Source organism: Enoplosus armatus, chromosome 20 (genome assembly GCF_043641665.1).
Source record: "Enoplosus armatus isolate fEnoArm2 chromosome 20, fEnoArm2.hap1, whole genome shotgun sequence".
In the NCBI taxonomy this organism is placed as follows: domain Eukaryota; kingdom Metazoa; phylum Chordata; class Actinopteri; order Centrarchiformes; family Enoplosidae; genus Enoplosus; species Enoplosus armatus.
Window position 1 is genome coordinate 20,561,699 of NC_092199.1, and position 18,635 is coordinate 20,580,333.

Consider the following 18,635-nt stretch of genomic DNA (forward strand, 5'->3'; position numbering starts at 1 on the left):
ACTAGCTTGACCCTATATATAAGTCGCCACATATATTATTTCAATTAATGTATTTTTACCAACCTCAGCTTGCTTGGCTTTGCATATAGATGTATGTATGTAAGTTTAACTAATGCTGTAATTCTTGCCCTGATTCTGCCACTCTTCTGTTCTCAGCATCCCGCACTTCATCCTCTGTTTGGTGTCTTTGATATCTCTTTAGGTGGCTCAGTTGCTGCTGAGCAGTAACATGGTGGCGGCGCTGTTAGAAGGGGAGGGAGGGCACGACGGCCTGGACTCTCCGTCCACCACCCCCCTCCACCTGGCAGCAAGGAATGGACACAAAGACACCATCAAGTAAGATCGCAGCGAGGAGCAGTGTTGAAATGCACTGTAATAGACTTCTGTCACATGTCTATTTCTGCCCTTTCATCTTCACCAGCAGCTTCTGTCTACTTTAACTACCAGCTACCAGCTACTGTTGCAGCAGCTACTGCTACTAACTCTGCTAGTACTAATGCTACTACTACCACTCTAACTACTGCCACTACCACTGCTACTGCTGCTATGGCCATTACTTCTACAGTTACTGCAGCTACTACTGCTACCACAGCTGCTGCTACTACTATTATTACAACTCCCATCACTACTAGTGTTTACTGCAACTATTAATACTACCACTACTACAACTACTGCTAATGCTAATACTGTTGCTACCACTGCTATGGCCATTACTTCTACAGTTACTGCAGCTACTACTGCTACCACAGCTGCTGCTACTACTGTTACTGCTTCCATCACTACTATTACTACAACTGCAACTATTTTTACTGCTACCGCTATCACCACCGTTATGGCTGTCAGTGCTACTATTATTACTGCTACTACTACAACTACTGCTAATGCTAATACTGTTGCTACCACTGCTGTGGCCATTACTTCTACGGTTACTGCAGCTACTACTTCTACCATTTCTGCTACTTTACTACCTGCTAACAGTACAGCTTGTGCTCCTGCTGGTACCATTACCTACCACTGCTGTTACCATCAGCACTACTACTATTACTCCACTACACTTATACTAGACAGAATACTGTGTATGTGTCGGCCCTTAGTTCACAGCTGCAGGTGCTAAATATTCCCCTCAGGTAGTGCCAGAAAGCAAAAACATTAACATAATTATCTCCGCATTCAAAAAGAACACACTCTATACTGTAGTGATGTTTAATCCCAGAGACTTCACATCTTTCAGATGCCCCAGAGTGGCTCCATGTGTTTGTTTGTTTTTTTATGCCAGCATATCTGTGTAAATATGTATGCACTTAGCCAAGTAACTCCACCCTGCCTCTCAGACACGCTGCTAACGATTCCCATCTGAAACTATGACATCTCTTTTGCAATACCCTCTCCATCCTCCTCTCCCTTTCACCTGAACTGGCAAAGCTGAATAGGAGACACAGAGGAGAAAAGGGGAGCTTTCAACACAGAAATAATAATAAAAAATGAATTCTTTGCATTAGCACACAAGTTTATTCAGAGTTTACTCAGCAGAATCTGACTGTGATCCCCCAGTAAGGGATTTATGTCTCTTCAAAGACTGCCATACTCATTCAGCAGACGTCTTATAGTATCTACTTTTCGTATAGCTGGAGAAGCTTTCTGGGTCTGGTTCGAACTGGAGCTGCAAACATTTGCATACAGACAGCCAGGAGATGACAGGTTGTCCCAGGGAAGATGACATATACTTCATGTATGTGGGGAGATAGCAGTAGCTGCAGGAGACCTCATGTTAAGAACCTTTGCCCTAGCATATTATATACATTATGTATACATGCAGTGCAGTTCATGTAGAGTATATGAGTAAACCAACTGCAGCGTATCTGCAGGACAGAGGTGGAGAAGTTGACAGTTTTCAGACATTCAGCCCAGATTAAAACTGTTGCTGCTGAGTAAAGGAAGAAGGTGAAGGTAGTATGCTGCATGGTTTGATATTTCTCCTGTCTGTCCCACCCCGCCCCCCGTCGTGTCCCACTTACACGATGCCGTGAAGAGTGTTTGTCAGCAGTATTTACATTTCACAAGTCACTATTAAGCGTTTTACACTCAGCTCAAACCAAAGGCTGAGTTCTTTGCAAGGCTTTCATTTTTGCTCATTTGAACACAGTTGTTTCTCTAGTAGTTCAAGCTATCAAGGCCACTGTCAAGAAAATAACCAAAACATTTTTGTGAATAAAGTTGGAATATTTGAGGAAAAAAGAGCGAAGAGAAAAAAGTAATTTTGAGAAAAAAAGTTAAACATTATAAGAAAACAAGTCACAATATTTCAAGAACAAGGCTGTAATATTACAAGATGCGTAGTAAACAGGTGAGAGCTACAGTATGTGTCACCTTTTACGCGTCAAATGAGGAATTGGTTTCAGCGTTATTACATTTTTCTCATAAAATTGCGACTCTTATTCTTGTGATATTGACTTTTTTTTCAGAAAGAAAGCAAAAAACTAAGCAAAAACAAGCAACAAGCGATATTTTGGAAAGGAAATTGACATATTACCAGAAGTTTATTTTAATACTCCGTCTTAGCAAACAGGTTAGAGGAGGGTCAAATGGGAGAGGTGGTGTTTCTTGTTGTAATTGTTTCATTACTTTTTAGCTTTTTCTCAAGAAATTACAACTTACGTGAAAAAGTCAAAAGATTATGAGATGTAGTTTTAATCTTACGAGAGAATTGTCATATTTCAAGAAAAAACTTGTAATATTTATGTTTATTTAAGGACAGTCAGCTTTTACGTGTTACATAAGTAACATTCATGCATGATTCATACATTCTTGCCATTCCTCTCATGCTATGGAAAAAAATCCAGAAAAATCTGAATGATGTTGCAATATTATAAGATGTTTGTTTTAATACTACTTATTAAATTATTGTCAGGAAAAAAAGTTAGTTTATTCTAATACCAGCAGTGTGTCAGCCTTTAGAGGGATGTAACTTTATGACTTTGTCTGGTAGAATTATGACTTTGTCTTTTTTTTTCTCCTCAGAAGTATGACATTATTCTCACAGTACTATCACGTGTACAACTTTATTTTTTAACATCAGTAGCTTTGGCACTCCGTCAGACTGTCGGTGAGCTTGCTGAAAGGTCGTAAAGTATCTGTCCACCTCAATCGTTTGCAGATGCCACTCGGGCTGCTTTATTTTGTCTCACTTAAACGTGTTTGACAGTCAAAGTGTAGCATCCACTGGCTAACGTTCAGAAAGCGCCACGCACATGAATCCAATCTAATGTCCTACAGCAGTGTTTCAGTGTTGTTTACTTCTTCAAAACTCAACCTTCACACGGCGAGCTGAGGACCTCCTCCTCCACCAGTACCACTTTCTGGATATGATGCCGCCAGTATTCCTACATCTGGGCCTCTGACAGAACCAGAGACATATTTGTTGTTCTTGTGCGTGTGTGTGTGTGTATGTGGGTGGATGAGTGGGGGGGTATATGTCTGTAACAGCTGAATGGATGAATCTGTATTGTGTGAGTCTTGCCTGTGGCCTTACATGACGTGCTCTGCTTTGGCTTCCCAGGTTGCTGCTCAAAGCCGGTATCGACATCAACAGAGCCACCAAGGCGGGGACGTCTCTGCACGAAGCTGCCCTCTACGGCAAGACTGAAGTTGTGCGACTGCTGCTTGATGTAAGCAAAGACGGCCTGAATGTAATTTCAGTCCAGCTGATGTGGGATTTTGAAGGCTGACACTGATGTTCCCGTAGGGAAAGACAACTACACGTCCAGTGTTATTCTTTAATAACGGAGGGAGGCGTTTGAGGGAGGGTTTGTTTTGAAGGTGCATCTCATCCACAGTAATCCCACGGTGTGTGTGTGTGTGTGCTTAGGCGGGCATCAACGTGAACATGCGCAACACGTACAACCAGACGGCTTTGGACATCGTCAACCAGTTCACCACCTCCACAGCCAGCAGGGAAATCAAACAGCTGCTGAGAGGTTGGTAGCTCTTCGAGAAACATTTTCTCGATAGCTCATTGATGATTCTGACTTTTTTGGTTGGGACTAGAGGGAGAGGTCAGAATGGAAGTCAGTGGAGTAAAAGGGGCCCTTTGTGCCTGCTGGTGATGTGTCTGGATCTTTCTGTCTCTGTGAAGAAGCATCAAGCTCCCTCCAGGTCAGAGCGGTGAAGGACTACTGGAACCTCCACGACCCCACCGCTCTCAACCTCCGGGCCGGAGAACTTATCATGGTACTTGTTTTTGTCTCTTTTAATACAGTGAGTCGTCGGTTCGCACAGCAGACTCGAAGTTCTGCCATGCTCCTGCTTTATGTCCAGCTGAATTCAAGTAACAACTTAACTTTTCTTTTTACCCTTCATGAGCTTTGCTTGTTAACGCAGTTATATGTTGCTTTAAAGCCACTCAGAGTGGAATTTGTAAGTGAGTCTTCAAATTATTATTATTATTATTATTATGGCGTCAGTTTTTGTTTGCATTCAAATTTAGATAATCCCTTTGAAAATGGGTAAAGATTGGCGGTGAAAATCCCAGGGGTTGGGGGCAGGGTGCCACAGTGTCTTTTTGATATGACCACTAGTGGGGGCGCCAAAGCTAGAAAGGTTCCACTTCCACTCAGATCGGCTTCAAAAGAGACCACTAAGTGTGTTGGTGACTGGCCCCTCATCCGTGTGTCCCTGACCCCCGCGTTCACACCAGACGCAGAAGCGCTTTCTTGTATCAGAAATTCGATGGGCACGGATAGCTTTCGAGTAGGCTCCTTGGGAAGTATAGAGGGAGAAAACGGCATTGTTTTAAATTATTCATTAATTTTATTCCCCCCTCCCACCATAGCTCCCTATACCCATGGTGAAGCAGGATAGCTTGTAGTAAAACTGGGTAGATCATTACAGATACAGTTAATAAGTTCACTCTGCCTGCTCGTCAGCAGGGGATTCACGGGGAGTTTAAGGAGATAAAACGGAGACTTTCGTGAGTGAAGTCTTGTTGTTAGGATTTGTGTGGGATGTCGCGGGGTAATTTAGTGTACCCTGAGCAGGAGACCACAGCAGAGGAAACAGGCACAAACTTGCTGCTGTCTCTCTCTCATTACCAACTTGTTTGCTCATTCCCCCCCCCCCCCCCCCCCCCCCCCCCCCCCACACACACACACTGTTTGTACTAATTCATGTGTGTGCCCATTCGCGTGTGTTTTCGTGCTTGCTGCTGTGTATTTTGATATCTTTATACGAGTTGTTTGTGACATCCCAGACTCCTGTATGAACTCGTACAGTATGTTGTTGTGTGCGGCGCCCCCCCCCCCCCCCCCCGTCAGAAGGCAGAGAGGTGTTTGTTTTTGTCCTCTCCAGGCATTTTGTCAACACTCACAATGAATAGGCTGTGTATTTCCAGCTCATTGGCGCTCTCATTGTGGCCTTAAAACATTGCCTTCAGGAGTCGCACACATGACATGCATACTTAGAGTCGACAGTGGCAAACGTTTGGCAAGCAAACCCCGCAAAGTTCCACATTTTTTCAAACCTCTCAGTCTTCGCATCACTGAATAATTTGTTAGGGATTGTTTATGTTCCTCAAGCTGGTCTCATGTGATTCGTGAATTGTTGCAAGGCTACGAACCCTTCAGCTGAAGCATGCTCCGTGATTTGTTGGTGTCAGGTCCTGGAGCAGCACTCGGACGGCCGTTGGAAAGGTCACATCCACGACACCCAGCGGGGGACGGACCGGGTGGGCTTCTTCCCCCCTTCAGTGGTGGAGGTCCTCAGCAGACGAGCAGGTAGACAAACAAGCGGCCGGCACACAGCAGACGCGAGAGTTTGGTCAAAGTATATCAAGTGTCGGCCCTCGACTAGACTGCAACAGTGAATACTTCTTATGAATTTATGCAATCAGTGATAATTGTCCAACATATGATCATTTGAAAGGGGGCGATCCGCATAATTAGCCATTTTAATGCTAATAGTTTGCTGCTTCTACTTGAATCAGATTTTGAATGCACAGTTGTACTTGCAATTGAGTATTTTTGCATTCTGGTGTGCCACTTTTTCTTGAGTCAAGTATTTGAATACTTCCCCCACCACTGAAGACACTCTTTTAAGCATGTGCACGATATGCATATTTACATATTAGAAATATCTGGCATCTTAATGTTCCCTTTACCATAGCCTTCTTTTTTTTTTAGCACTCTCCTTGGGCTCAATGTTAAGGGTTGCAGGTCAGTCAATCAGTATTCCTAAATAATGTTGTGTTAAATCAAATTACAGTAAAACTAATTGGCGCGTAGAAAACTTGGTGCCCGGTTCTGTTATTGCAGCATGAGAATGCTGGTTGTCTGGGCATATAATGAAGCAGCCATGTGTAGTTTACACTTGGCAACAGGGTGTATACACAATGCACAGAGGGTGGTAGATGGGAGTGGGGGGGGGTCCAACAAGAATAAATGTTTACTGTATCATACTCTTGACTATGGCAACTTTGTCCCAGGGCCAGATTAGACCTCGCGCTGGGGGCTTGAGCTGACAGAGTGGTGTTAAGAGGGCTAACTTAACCCAGAGCAGTGGTTATATCTGGGCTGAGAATAAATCTGGACGCTTGTACACAAGCAGGATCTGCCATGTTGGCAAGCGTGGCCACTGGAGGGCTCGGCACGGTTGTAAATCATCTGATTTTAATCCCTGTGAATACAAGTAATGTGATCCATATAAGATGATTCTTGTTTTGCAGCTGTAAAGCCACTGACATTCAAACAGCGGGGCGGGCGCGGCGAGGCGAGGGGGTCCAGTAACAGCAACAGACACGGACGCACGCACACACTAAAGCTAAAACACTTCATTTCTAGGTCCTCGACAAGCCGGGCAACACACACACACATAAACGTAGATACTCACACACAGAGACACACATTAATAGGATTACTATGGCCAGATTGCAAAGTGTCAGCTCAGTGCTAAAGCTCTCACAGTCTACGTTGTGATGTTGAGTGTGTGTGTGTGTGTGTGTGTGTCTGCTCATGCTTGAGGGAGAAGAGACAAGAGAGTTTGACTTTAAGTCGGTGACTGCCGAGTTTGCCTCACAAGCAAAAAGAGCCCGAGTGTGTGCGCGCGCACGTGTTTGTGCCTGAGCTCTGTGATAATGTCAGTGGTGTCAGCAGCCGTGGACCAACAACACACAAAGGAAAAGTAAGCCCTCTCTCAGCGTCGCTGGTGATCTTACACTTCCATTCAGCAGCCTCTTATGTAACACCAGAGGGGATTTACAGTGAATTTGCCCTTTTTTAGCTGTTGTTCCGTATACTCCAAGAACAAGAATACGTGATAAAGTTCACAATGTGCTCGCCAGACTACTCGCCAGGTAGTTTTTGTTGCAGTCGTACAGCCTGTTCCCATACCTGTGCGTGCAGGTCAAACTCACACACACGCATGCATGTACATGAACTTCTTTCCGTCACTCATGCATGCCAGCCTCAACCCAAAAACCTGTCTCTCTGACCCTAGGGGGCACTCTCTCCCGCCAAGCCTCAATGCCTTGCCAACGACAACACTTTACGTCCAGAGCTCCTCCCTCAAGCCACGGCCCCGCCCCTCAGACTGACAACTCACACACCCTTGGCTTTGATCCCACAGGTACACACACACACACACACACACACACACACACACACACACACACACACACACACACACACACACACACACACACACACACACACACGAGAACCTCTTCCGATCTGTTTGGTTTCTGTTCTCTACCTGTGACACATTCATGTTCTCCCAGGCAAGGATGGATTGCTGACCAGGCCTACAAGGCACAGGCCCAGGGGCTCAAGGGGTCCGGGGGGGCCTGGGCCAGAGCCTTTTGCTTGTAGTGACTATTAACATTTCAATCTATCAAACAAATGCAAAAAGATGCAAAGAGACACAAAATTACTACAAAGAGACTCAAGACGACCACAAAGAGACACTCACCAACAACAAAGAGACACAAAATGACAATGAAGAGACGCAAAAGTCTGGGTGTCTTGCTGCCGTGTAGGAGGAGTGGGGGGGGGGGCTTTTACATTCACATTCCCCTCCCAAACAGCACCCTGATCCCAGTCTCCTCTCGATCAGTCCTCTGGTGCTCAGTGTCAGCTTGATAGGTCCACTCCCAGCTACAGTACAGTGAGTGTGTGTCTAAAGTGTGTGTGTGTGTGTTTGTTAGGTGCTCCACCTGACAGTCAGCTCTCAGCCCCAGCTAGTCCTGCTAGCCCCACTCAGGACATTTGGGTCCTCAGGAGGTCTCCCACTGGTAAGGGTGTGTGGTCCCCAACCCCTGCCACCCCTCCGACCCCGGGTGAACCTGTAAACCAGATCCCATCCCAACCCTTCCGATAAACTGGGCCTCTTTAAGGAAGCTTATTCCCATCGTTATCCCTTTTATATCCCAAAGTCTTGACCTTACCTTGCCTCCCTGCAAATCCCACCCCCCCCGCCACCCACACCCCAATAATCCAGTAACCATAACCATAGTTGTTTTGCAGCAGGACGTAATGGTAAGTGACCAGCCTTTTCTCTAACTCCTATGCTTCTCCTGACTGGTGTCTCGGGTGTTTTGCAGCTTGCTGGCGTAGCTGCCTCCACCCTGACGGCCTGCGCAGCAAAAACATGAAAAACCATTATCTTAACAAGTCATGTCATGTGTTGAGTCACGAACTTTGTACTTTTCGAAAGCAAAGAAATAATGCCGTCTGTAATTCCTAAAATTCCTAAAATGGATAAACTTGTTCGTTAAGAAATGGTTACTTCATGTAACTCCCCCTAAAATCACAAATGGTCATTTTTAACATTTCTGATAATGCATTTGTTAAACAAACGATATATACAGTTATTGAGCTTTAGATTTGTTGATAGGCCTATTTTTTTGTTTTTTTACTTTGGGCAGAACCAAGCTAGCTTTTTCCTCCTGCTTCCAGTCTTTAGGCTAAGCTAAGCTAATCACCTGCCAGGCCTCGCTCCATGCTTACACACAGACATGAGATTGGTGTCGAGATTCTCATTTAACACTTAGAGAGAAAGCAAATCAGCAGTGCACTCAGAACACATGCCTTTTCTCTCCTGACTCCCTACCTCTGAAATTCTCCTCTGAAAGTCTCATTTCACACTGCAATCTCTTTTTTTTTTGCTTCTCTTTCTTTCTCCCTCAGGTGACAGAAACAGCGTTGGCAGCGCCGGCAGTGTGGGCAGCAGCCGCAGCGCTGGTAGCGGCCAGAGCTCCGACAGCGGCCACAAGCAGAACGGGACTCAAAGTCGCCACAACGCTGACCCCGGCAAGGTTAGATCTGCTCAGAGAGACCGGCGACGTTGATCGTAAATAAGAGCAAGCCGAGCATCTGTTGACTGTACTACAAACTGTGTGTGGGATGTTCCTCATTACAAACCCTGATCCCTTATTGCTCCGTCAAAATGTTCCGTACCCAGTCTTCCAATGCAATTTCTAAATGGCCTAGAACCTACTTGTGATCTTACAGCATGTCAGATTTCTCCACTAGTTTGATGCTCACACATGCTGATGTCATTGTCAGGACTTTTATTGTGTGTGTGTGTGTGTATGCTTGCAGCTGGCTCCCTCTGCTGGCGAATCAGGAGATCATCTCCACATCACGGGAGCAGACCACAGCAAACAGGCCGATGGAACCACAGGTTAGTTGTGGGGGAAACCCCCCCCCAATAGCTTCCGGCTCCCTTTCATATCACTTCCAGAGATTCATCTCTGCACTCTTTGACTCGGCCGCCTCCGCTGTGCTTTAGCTGCTGCTTCGAAACATGTCCACTGATGGACTCGTGCTCGTACATCATTTAATCGATTTCATTTCAGATTCCTCAAATCTATGATAATTAGACGCTTCCTCCTGAAAGCTATAACCTTTGGTCATCCACGTCCCTCATTTGACACCTGTTCAGTATTAAAAGCTCATAATATAACAACATGTTTTCTTGCAATGTTATAGCATTGTCTTGTAAAAGTTTGACTTTATTCTCAAAGAATTACAGATCTAATATTTTAACTTTTTCTCGTAATATTATGACTTTTTCTAGTAAAAAGAAGTGCTACAGAAATAAAGTTTATTATCATTAAATGTACACTTATGTTTGTAAAATGACTTATTTTGAATCTCAGATGTTTTGTCCTAACGGCGGTCCTAATAATCCTTTTCATTTTTTTTAAAAAATATTTCTGCTCTGTCTTGGGGGTAAAAAAACAAACAAAAAACGAGTAAGAAGGTAAACTTAACTTAAATCCCTTTATTTCCTGAGACGTAGCTACATTTCTATGACTTATTTTCAAGGCGTACATTTGAAACGTCACTGTACTTTTACCTGAGGAATGCAATGGAAGACAAGCGTAGCGGCAGTGCTGTTGCTCTGCAGATTGAGCTGTTGCTGCAATCAGTCTGAAAGGAAAAGGCTTACCTCACCTCACCACAGAAACCAATAAAACCACTCGCTACTCTCGACCACACAACCCGTAAAAGCACCCGGTCGCCTCTCTGAGGAAACACTGAAGGCGAGCAAAATGTCTCTCAGGTGCAGAAAAATCATAGAAAAGCGAGGGACTTATGAAGCAGAGGATCATCTGTGTTGACCTCAGGCTGAATAGGAGGCGGGGGGGTTAAAGTAAAGTAAAGGAGAGGAGGAGGGAGGGGTGAGAGGGAGGAGACAGGAACAGAAGCGGAGAGAGCAAAACACATTTGTTAAATGAAGGAGAAAGGGGGAGAAGGAGAACCGACAAGTTGACTAAAGCTGAAGAAATGTCGGCTCTGCGTGAAGGATGAAGTGCCAAACATCAGGAGCTCTGCCGCTCTCGCCGCTCCTCCTGAAGGGTAAGAAGTCCCGCGCAGGTTTTAATGGGGCGTTTTGCCATGGCCGCGGGGGATCGGGAGTTCCTTCACTTCTTGCGTCGTTTCTGTCGCTGAATTCAGTTGTCAAACGGGACGTCGGTGTTTGTTTGTTTGTTGGCACAATGTGGAGACTCTGCAGATGAAGGACAGCTGATGTTTTTTCTTCCCTACTCTTATTTAGGCGCAAAGAATGTCTGGAAAGCTCTTTAAAAGGATTTTATATCAGATGTACATTGATATATAATATTGAGTCGTGTGTGTTTTTTTTGGGAGGGCACGCACTTTTGTTATTTTATTTGGGCTTTGTGAAGCGCGGCCTGATGAGGTTTCGCCTCTTGCCCTGAGGCCAAATACCTCTCCACTAGGTGCTGAGGAGATCAGGGCCCCTGACGACAACAACAAAGTAGAGGAAAAATAGGAGTAAATGAAAAATACAGAAGAAAAAGCTTTTAAAGTGTAAAAATAATTACCTCAAGTAAATACTTAAACATTTTGGGAAATACACTTATCTTTCCTCGGGTCAGATGAGAGGATTGACGTCACTGTGTCTGTGCATTAAGTACAGAACTGGAGTCAGGGCATGGTTAGCCTAGCTTAGCATCTGCTTCCAGTCTTTATGCTAAGCTAATCGCCTCCTGGCTCAAGCGCTTTACTTCATGCATAGACAAATAGCTTGGCATCCATCTCACGTAACTCTCTGTAAGAAAGCAAATAAGCATAGACCCCCCCCCCCCCCCACGCTTAAAACTCTTAACTCGAACGTTTCAAAGCTTATCTGCGTGTTCTTGAAAGGTTATTGTAAACGGTGATAATTAAAAGGTAGATGGATCCTGTCGGGGGAGGGGCAGAAAGAAAACGAGGGAGCGATCAAAACACTGGCCTCAGGGCCGCAGAGAGGTGACGGCGGGGGAAAGCGGGAGGAAAGGCGCATTCCTCGGAGATCTGTGGTAATGTGTCATGGCTGAGGGAGGGATAAATCATGCTCGTGTTTAGTCTGATAACACACCTTTACTCACCTGGAGAGACCTAACAACAACACCGCCCCCCCTCCCTTACCCAAAAATACAATTTGTATTATTTTTATCAGTTTTATACATCTAGCTTTGTCTCACTTACCAGAGACCTGTTACAGTCGAGTCTTTGCTCTGTCTTTGTCCCGGCGTCACTCACAATAAAGCGTGGCGGACGTTGTCGTCCCGTCGGACTGATCGCGCATGTGCGTGTTTTCTAGGTGGTTCCCGTCGGCAGGTCAACGGCACTCCTCAGAAAGGCTTTGTGAGGCCAGAGCAGCTTCTGGAGGGCAAGGTGAGTTGAGAACTAGGAGTAAATGTGTGTGTGTGTGTGTGTGAGAGAAGCCTCATATATGTCCCCCCTTCTCTGTTGCTAGGACTGTGAGGCCATCTACCAATGGTTGTGTGAGTTCCAGTTGGAGCAGTACACATCCAACTTCATCAACGCAGGATATGATGTACCCACCATCAGCAGGATGACCCCTGAGGTGTGTGTGTGTGTGTTTATAACTTTAAGCATTTTAAGTATGAATGAATTATTGCCATGCATTTGAGACAATGGGGGGATGGAAGCTACTGGTTGCCTGACTCATTCAGAGTTTTTCATGTATTGTTATAAAGCGCCATAATAGCTTGGCAACTGATTCCTGAAAATGAAGGAATATGTAGGGAAATGAACCAACAACGGTGATTTATTAGCTAATTCAACTTTTTTTGATGAACAGTAATGAAATGAAACTGAGTCGTTCAGTCACTGGCTGCTCACTTGTGTTTGGTTCTTCAGGACCTGACAGCCATCGGAGTGACCAAACCAGGCCACCGGAAAAAGATCTCAATGGAGATCGGCAAGCTGAGCATCCCCGAGTGGCTGCCTGATTACATTCCCGTGAGGAAACAATTCTGCCGTCCCTCCCGCGTTGTTGTAACACTCACGAAATGCTTCTTGGATTTGTCGTAATACGTCGAACCGCTTGTGTCTGCTGTCTCTTTTGTGGTTTGTTTGTCTCATCACCGCCTCCCTCCCTCTTTTCCTCCGTCTCTTTCGGTCTGCGCTCGTTGCTGCTCAGTCCGACCTGGGGGAGTGGCTGAGTGTGATCGGGCTGCCTCAGTACCAGAAGAGATTGTGCGACAACGGCTATGACTCCATCACTATTGTCAAAGACATCACCTGGGAGGACCTGCAGGAGATAGGCATCACCAAACTGGGTGAGGAATTGGATCAGATTCCTATGAAATTTGATGTGGGCCTTGGTGGTCCCTCCTAAGTATGAAGCCATTCCATTTTTACTCTTCACCCTCTTGAAATTTGCAAACAAGCCATCATCCATAAGATGCCGTTCCACTAGTGAGGTTTAGAAGCCTTGTGATTTAGAATCTCACAGATTTAAGTTTTGAATTTCCACTCTACTTTGATAGAAATTAGGGCTTTGCATTCATTTTAGGCCTTGAAAATATTCCATATAAATGTTTTACACATACTTTATAGCACAAGACAATTAGCAGTAAGAGGTATGACTACTATGTAAGATTTGAAAGAAGAAATAACACATCCCCCCTCTTACAAAACTCAGGGTACAGTGCCTTGCTCAAGGACACTTTGACATGACAAGCGGAGCTGGGGCTCAAACCCCCAACCCGGTGTGGTGTGGTCTGGTATGACCGGTGGCTTACAGTGGCTAATGTTAGCTTTAGATAGCAAGCTTTAGATAGATATTGCTGTGCAGCTGACATAATTCATTCAATGAGGAAGACCTTGGGATGTGGTTGAAAGAATGAATTCTGTCATTTCTACTTGTGGCCACAGAGGCCGCTGTTCAGCACAAGTGACACAGCCTTGCTTTAAATCATTGTGTGAAAGATTGTAATGACCGTTGTCTCTCTGTTTCAGGCCATCAGAAGAAGCTGATGTTAGCCGTGAAGAGACTGTCTGACCTGCAGCGCTCTCGTAACCATTCCGACAGAGCGGGAGGCGGGACTCTCCGGCGGAAGCCCCCCGCCGCCCTGGAGCTGGTGGCCATTGAACACACGCCAACGCACAACGTGCACACTCGCTCCGACGCTTCTTCTGATGACTGCTGCCCCTCCCCTCGCACGCCCAGGACCCTCCTCTCCTTCCAGGACAGCGAGCTGAGCGCTGAGCTGCAGAACGCTATGATGGGCAGGGCGGGAGGGGGAGCTGCCGAGGCGTTTGGCATCAGGGGCGTGACCTCAGCCACGGCTATATCTGCCATGTCAGTCAGTCAGGAGAGCATTAGCGTGCGATCGCGGGGATCAGGGAATTCTGGAAATTCAAATTCAGGATATTCTCAAGATCACCAAGCTGTTCAGTCTTCAGCCAGGGCAGCCAGCCGGTCAGAGGAGAGTCTGGGGAGCGGTGTGGGGGAGGAGGCCAAGCGTGGAGGAAGCAGTCCTGGAGGCAGAAGTAGACAGAGACCCACAGAGATGTGGGAGCACCAGAGTCGGTCTGTTACCCCCAACAAACTTCCCTTCTCCCCCCTAACACCTCCGCTAACTCCCAGCAAGATGCCTCGCTTTGCTTACCCGGCCGTCCCACCCAAGGCCAAACACTTCCAGTCCCCTAACCGCCTCTATCAACCTCAGCACCACCCGCCCTCCTCCCCGTCCTCTCCATCCCCGCAGCCTTCCCCCACACAGAAAGCCTTCAGTTACCTCCATGCCCAGGCAGGAGGTGTCAACGGGGCTCCACGGGGGCTCTCTAAGCCTCTGCCTGGAGCTGTCCCTCTGCTGGGACCCCGGCCTGGACAGGGTCCACCTGATGACGCACAGAGAGGCCCGCACAAGAAGCGCGCCCAAAGCCTGACTCGATACGCTCTCTCCGACGGTGAGCCGGACGAAGACGATGACCTCGCTCCCCACTGCACCTCTGCTTCCTCTGCAGCCATGCCCTCCTATGCCACCCTGTCGCGCAGGCCGGGACGCGGGCACACAAGCGCCACAGGGACCCAGCGCCACATCAACCGCAGCCACTCCTTCGCCGTGCGATCCCGACGCAAAGGCCCGCCGCCGCCGCCACCCAAGAGGATGAGCTCAGTAAGCGGCAGCCCAGTGCGGCAACCAGGCAATGGGAAAGTGGTGGAGCCAGAGGTGAAGGGAGGGGTGGAGACAGAGAGCACGGGCAGTGTGAGGAGCATTGCAGCCAGGCTAGAGGGAAGCAGCGGGAGTAGTCCATCCAGGAGGATAGATATACCACCGACTCAGATCACAGTTTCACCTGTTTTCAGCCCTGTTTCCTCCCCGAATCCATATGGGATGACTCACATCATCCAACAGCACTCTAAACCTGTCCCTGCTCTGGGCCTGGGGGGCCTGAGGAGGACAGGAAGCGAGAGGGCAGAAGTGGAGACTAACAGACAAAGAGGTGGAGGTGCAGAGGGAACACTGGAAGAGAAACAGAAGGCAAGGAAAAGTGAAAGAATATCAAAGAATGGCACTGCTTCTCCAAAGCACGGCTCCGGTGGCCACCTCCCTTTCGCCGAAGAAGGCAACCTCACTATCAAACAGCGGCCCAGGGTAGCAGTTGTCACCCAAGGAGACTTTGAAGTCAAGAGTCCTCCGGAGGGTCCATTCCAGACCCCGAACAGCCTGGAGCTCCCAGAGTTCAATCTGAAAGAGTCTGACACGGTGAAAAGGCGTCACAAACCCAAAGACTCGTCGACACCCGAGGAGGCTACCACCCCCAACAGAGACGACAACCACCCGCAGACCAAGAGTCTCCATACACGTGAGGACGTCAGTACACTGAGCGACGATGAATCGCAAAGGCCGGGGAATGTGTTCCAGAGAGTGGGCTCCATGGGAAAAGGCCCGAAGCCTCCAGTGTCCTCAAAGCCTTCCAGTCCTCTCAAAGAACCCCCTAACAGCAAACCAACAACCCCCCAGAAAACAGTGTCTCCGGTGCAAGCCATTGCACAAACGGCCATTCCCAAACTGACCAGTGTGCAGATTCACACGGTTTCTCCAAAGCTGGGGGGCAGCATACACACACAGACATGTATACCCGGTCCCAAACTTGTGAAACACCCACAGATACTGATGTCCAAGCCAGAGAGTCCACAGAAAGCTGCCGGTTTGTCTGCATCAAGACTCCCTCAGCCCAGCATGGCCTCAACATCAACAGCAGGTAACACTGGCCAAAAACCCCCAAAACTTGTTTTGTGACAACATTGCCTCAAAATGCATTCATTTTTAGATGAATCCTTTCCTTCTTGTCCCTCAGTTCCGAACCTAACCGTGGTCCAGAGCGTTGCGTTCGCGGCTCCGTCCTCCCCAGCTGCTCCGGCCCCTTCGTATCCCACCTCGGCGCTACTGGGTCAGGCAGGGAAAGCGGGGACACCCCTGGCTGGTGCGGCCGGTCTGGAGGTGCTGGCTCAGAAGAGGATGGAGCAAACCAGTACGTCACTGGAGGCGGCTCTGAAAGTGGTGGAGAACAAACTGGCACACGGGGGCGGTGTGGACGGGTAAGGACGACTGATCTACACTCACATGTTGGTGGGGTGGTTGTGTGCTCGCAGTTGGAACAATGTCTGGATAAGGTGTAACACCTCTTTACGTAGATCACAAATTCATTGTAATTTCTGCACTATTATATACATAGTTGTACGCACACAGTTTTCTGTGCAATGAGGGATTATTAGCAACATTTCAGGCAAAGTGTTTTAGATAATTGAACTTAAGTGAGCGCAATGTTATTATTGGCTCTACGTACCTGTGTCAGTGCGCTTGTAACACAGCCCCGTTTGCTTCACAGCGGCAGCAGCACAGTGAAGGCGGCAGGAAATATTCTGGATGACATCGGCAACATGTTCGACGACCTGGCTGACCAGCTGGACGCCATGTTGGAGTGACGTCCCCGACCTCCGCCTCGCGGGGACTAAAGCAGGACCTTTCACGCCGGTAAGAGCAGGGGGCAGCGGAGGGCTCGGCACCTCCTCGCTGACTCCGGATGAATCAATAAGTGCACATTTGAGGATTTCCGGCACAACTTTTCCTCAATATTGCCCCGTTTTTTTTGTTGTTTTTTTCCCAACGTGAGCACTTCGCCTTAGGACACACACCTGGGAATGTTATTGGAGCAATAACAAACAGCAGCTGCGAGATCAGCCTCCAGATGTCTGTGTGTGTTCAGTATATTATCACTAAAGGGAATAAGGGTCCATTTTATTCACACGTTACCTGTAAATGTATAGATAAGTCTATGGTGGCACTGTGTATGTGTGTAGTCATATCTTTATACTGAGTATATTTATACTTCTATATGTTTGTTTTTTAACAAATGGAATTCCTTTTGACTTAAATCATTCTAGTGTATATTAGCATTACTGTGTTATATATATATATATATATATTTTGCTGCTTATTGTCTATAACACGGGGAAAATATTGTTTATTGTATTAAAAGCAGCATATTCCATGTGTGTACGTTTTATCCTCTTCAGGAAGCACATTAAGTGAGGAAACATTCTTTCTTTGAGTCGTTATTGAAAAGACATGTTTCTCAGGCGTGACTGCTGTGGAGTAAAGTTGATATTCAGAGACTGTGGAGCTCAGTCCACCTCCCACCAACGGTTCGGAAGGTTTTTACAGCTCACCTCAGGGTGCTATTAAGTGAATTTACTGTAAGTGTGCTGATTCCAAAGAATGAGAGATGCTTTTAAACATTTCAACAGTGGCCTGTTACAAAGCATTTCAAGAGATAATAATTAGAATTAGTCTTTCAAAGTGACCGAACACTGTAAGAGATTTACAGTTTTACAAAGCATGAGTATGGAGTCTGAAGTGTGCCACTGAAATAATTAAAATACATGTTTAATTGCAATTATTTTTATTTTTTTTACATTGTTTTTTTAAAAATTGTAAATGTATTAATTAAAATAGCATTTAACTATGCATTATAAAACTGAAAGTATAAAGAAATAAAAAATAATTACATTTGCTTATTGATATTTTTATTTCACCTTTTACATCTTCAAATGGAATCACAAAATTACTTTTGAAAAGGCTTTCAAATGTAACTTTTCCCCACACCTTTTAGTAATGTGCCAACCTAGCATTTCAATTTCACAACGCGTTAAGCAAAGCTGCATGTTTCTCGCGGTCGCGTTTGATGCATTTTGATGAATCACTTCCTGTTAATAAGCAGATAACCAACGTATTCATAAAGACCAGAAGAACACAAAAAGCACTACTTTTTTGGCTTTTTTCTCCCCGTGGGCTTGCAGTAGACTGAGTCCACAGTGCCGACTACAGTGTCGGACATCAATGGCAACTACTCCTGCAGGGACAAGACTATATATCTTTTTTTCCATAATGCTTCGTTCAAATTATTCCGGCTCACTCCAGACTCCATAGACGAGCAGGGACCTCTCACAAAGTAAATAGTGGGTTAGCCAGCTATATTTTGGGTTAACTCTGGCTTTCTGATTTTTTTTTAATTTTTTTTTTTAAACCATTGAATAATTAGTTTTCACTGCTGCAATGAGCGAGTTTCCCAGCAGGAATCAACTATTTCATCCTGTCTCATTAAACACGTTACTATGGATCCTTATAGTTGGACTGGCAAAACCAGGGTTAACAGAACCAGCTGCAAACCAGCTTAGTGAGAGTTGATCAGGATCACCAGTGTTAGGGTTGTTTGTGTTTGTGTAAGTATTAGTTCTCCTTTACTTTCATTTACCTGTCCTCTTTTTTTTTTTTTTTTTTTTTTTACGCACCTTATTGAGTATTCACTGTGCAAAAA

At 46.2% G+C, this 18,635-nt stretch overlaps 1 protein-coding gene across 1 annotated transcript in view; it reads left to right on the plus strand.

The window, feature by feature from the left end:
• Window positions 1–17,136, plus strand: part of LOC139303088 (caskin-2-like) — a 41,753-nt gene extending 24,617 nt beyond the window's left edge. Inside the window, exons 6-21 of the mRNA XM_070926792.1 lie at window positions 203–336; window positions 3,557–3,665; window positions 3,866–3,974; window positions 4,133–4,227; window positions 5,651–5,768; window positions 7,486–7,614; window positions 8,192–8,278; window positions 9,174–9,301; window positions 9,588–9,669; window positions 12,100–12,173; window positions 12,256–12,366; window positions 12,663–12,764; window positions 12,946–13,084; window positions 13,767–16,019; window positions 16,116–16,356; window positions 16,647–17,136. Of these exons, the coding sequence (XP_070782893.1) occupies window positions 203–336; window positions 3,557–3,665; window positions 3,866–3,974; window positions 4,133–4,227; window positions 5,651–5,768; window positions 7,486–7,614; window positions 8,192–8,278; window positions 9,174–9,301; window positions 9,588–9,669; window positions 12,100–12,173; window positions 12,256–12,366; window positions 12,663–12,764; window positions 12,946–13,084; window positions 13,767–16,019; window positions 16,116–16,356; window positions 16,647–16,743 (4,008 nt within the window). The 3' untranslated portion in view covers window positions 16,744–17,136. The remainder of the gene's footprint in view (window positions 1–202; window positions 337–3,556; window positions 3,666–3,865; window positions 3,975–4,132; window positions 4,228–5,650; window positions 5,769–7,485; window positions 7,615–8,191; window positions 8,279–9,173; window positions 9,302–9,587; window positions 9,670–12,099; window positions 12,174–12,255; window positions 12,367–12,662; window positions 12,765–12,945; window positions 13,085–13,766; window positions 16,020–16,115; window positions 16,357–16,646) is intronic.
• The last annotated feature ends 1,499 nt before the right edge of the window (window positions 17,137–18,635 follow it).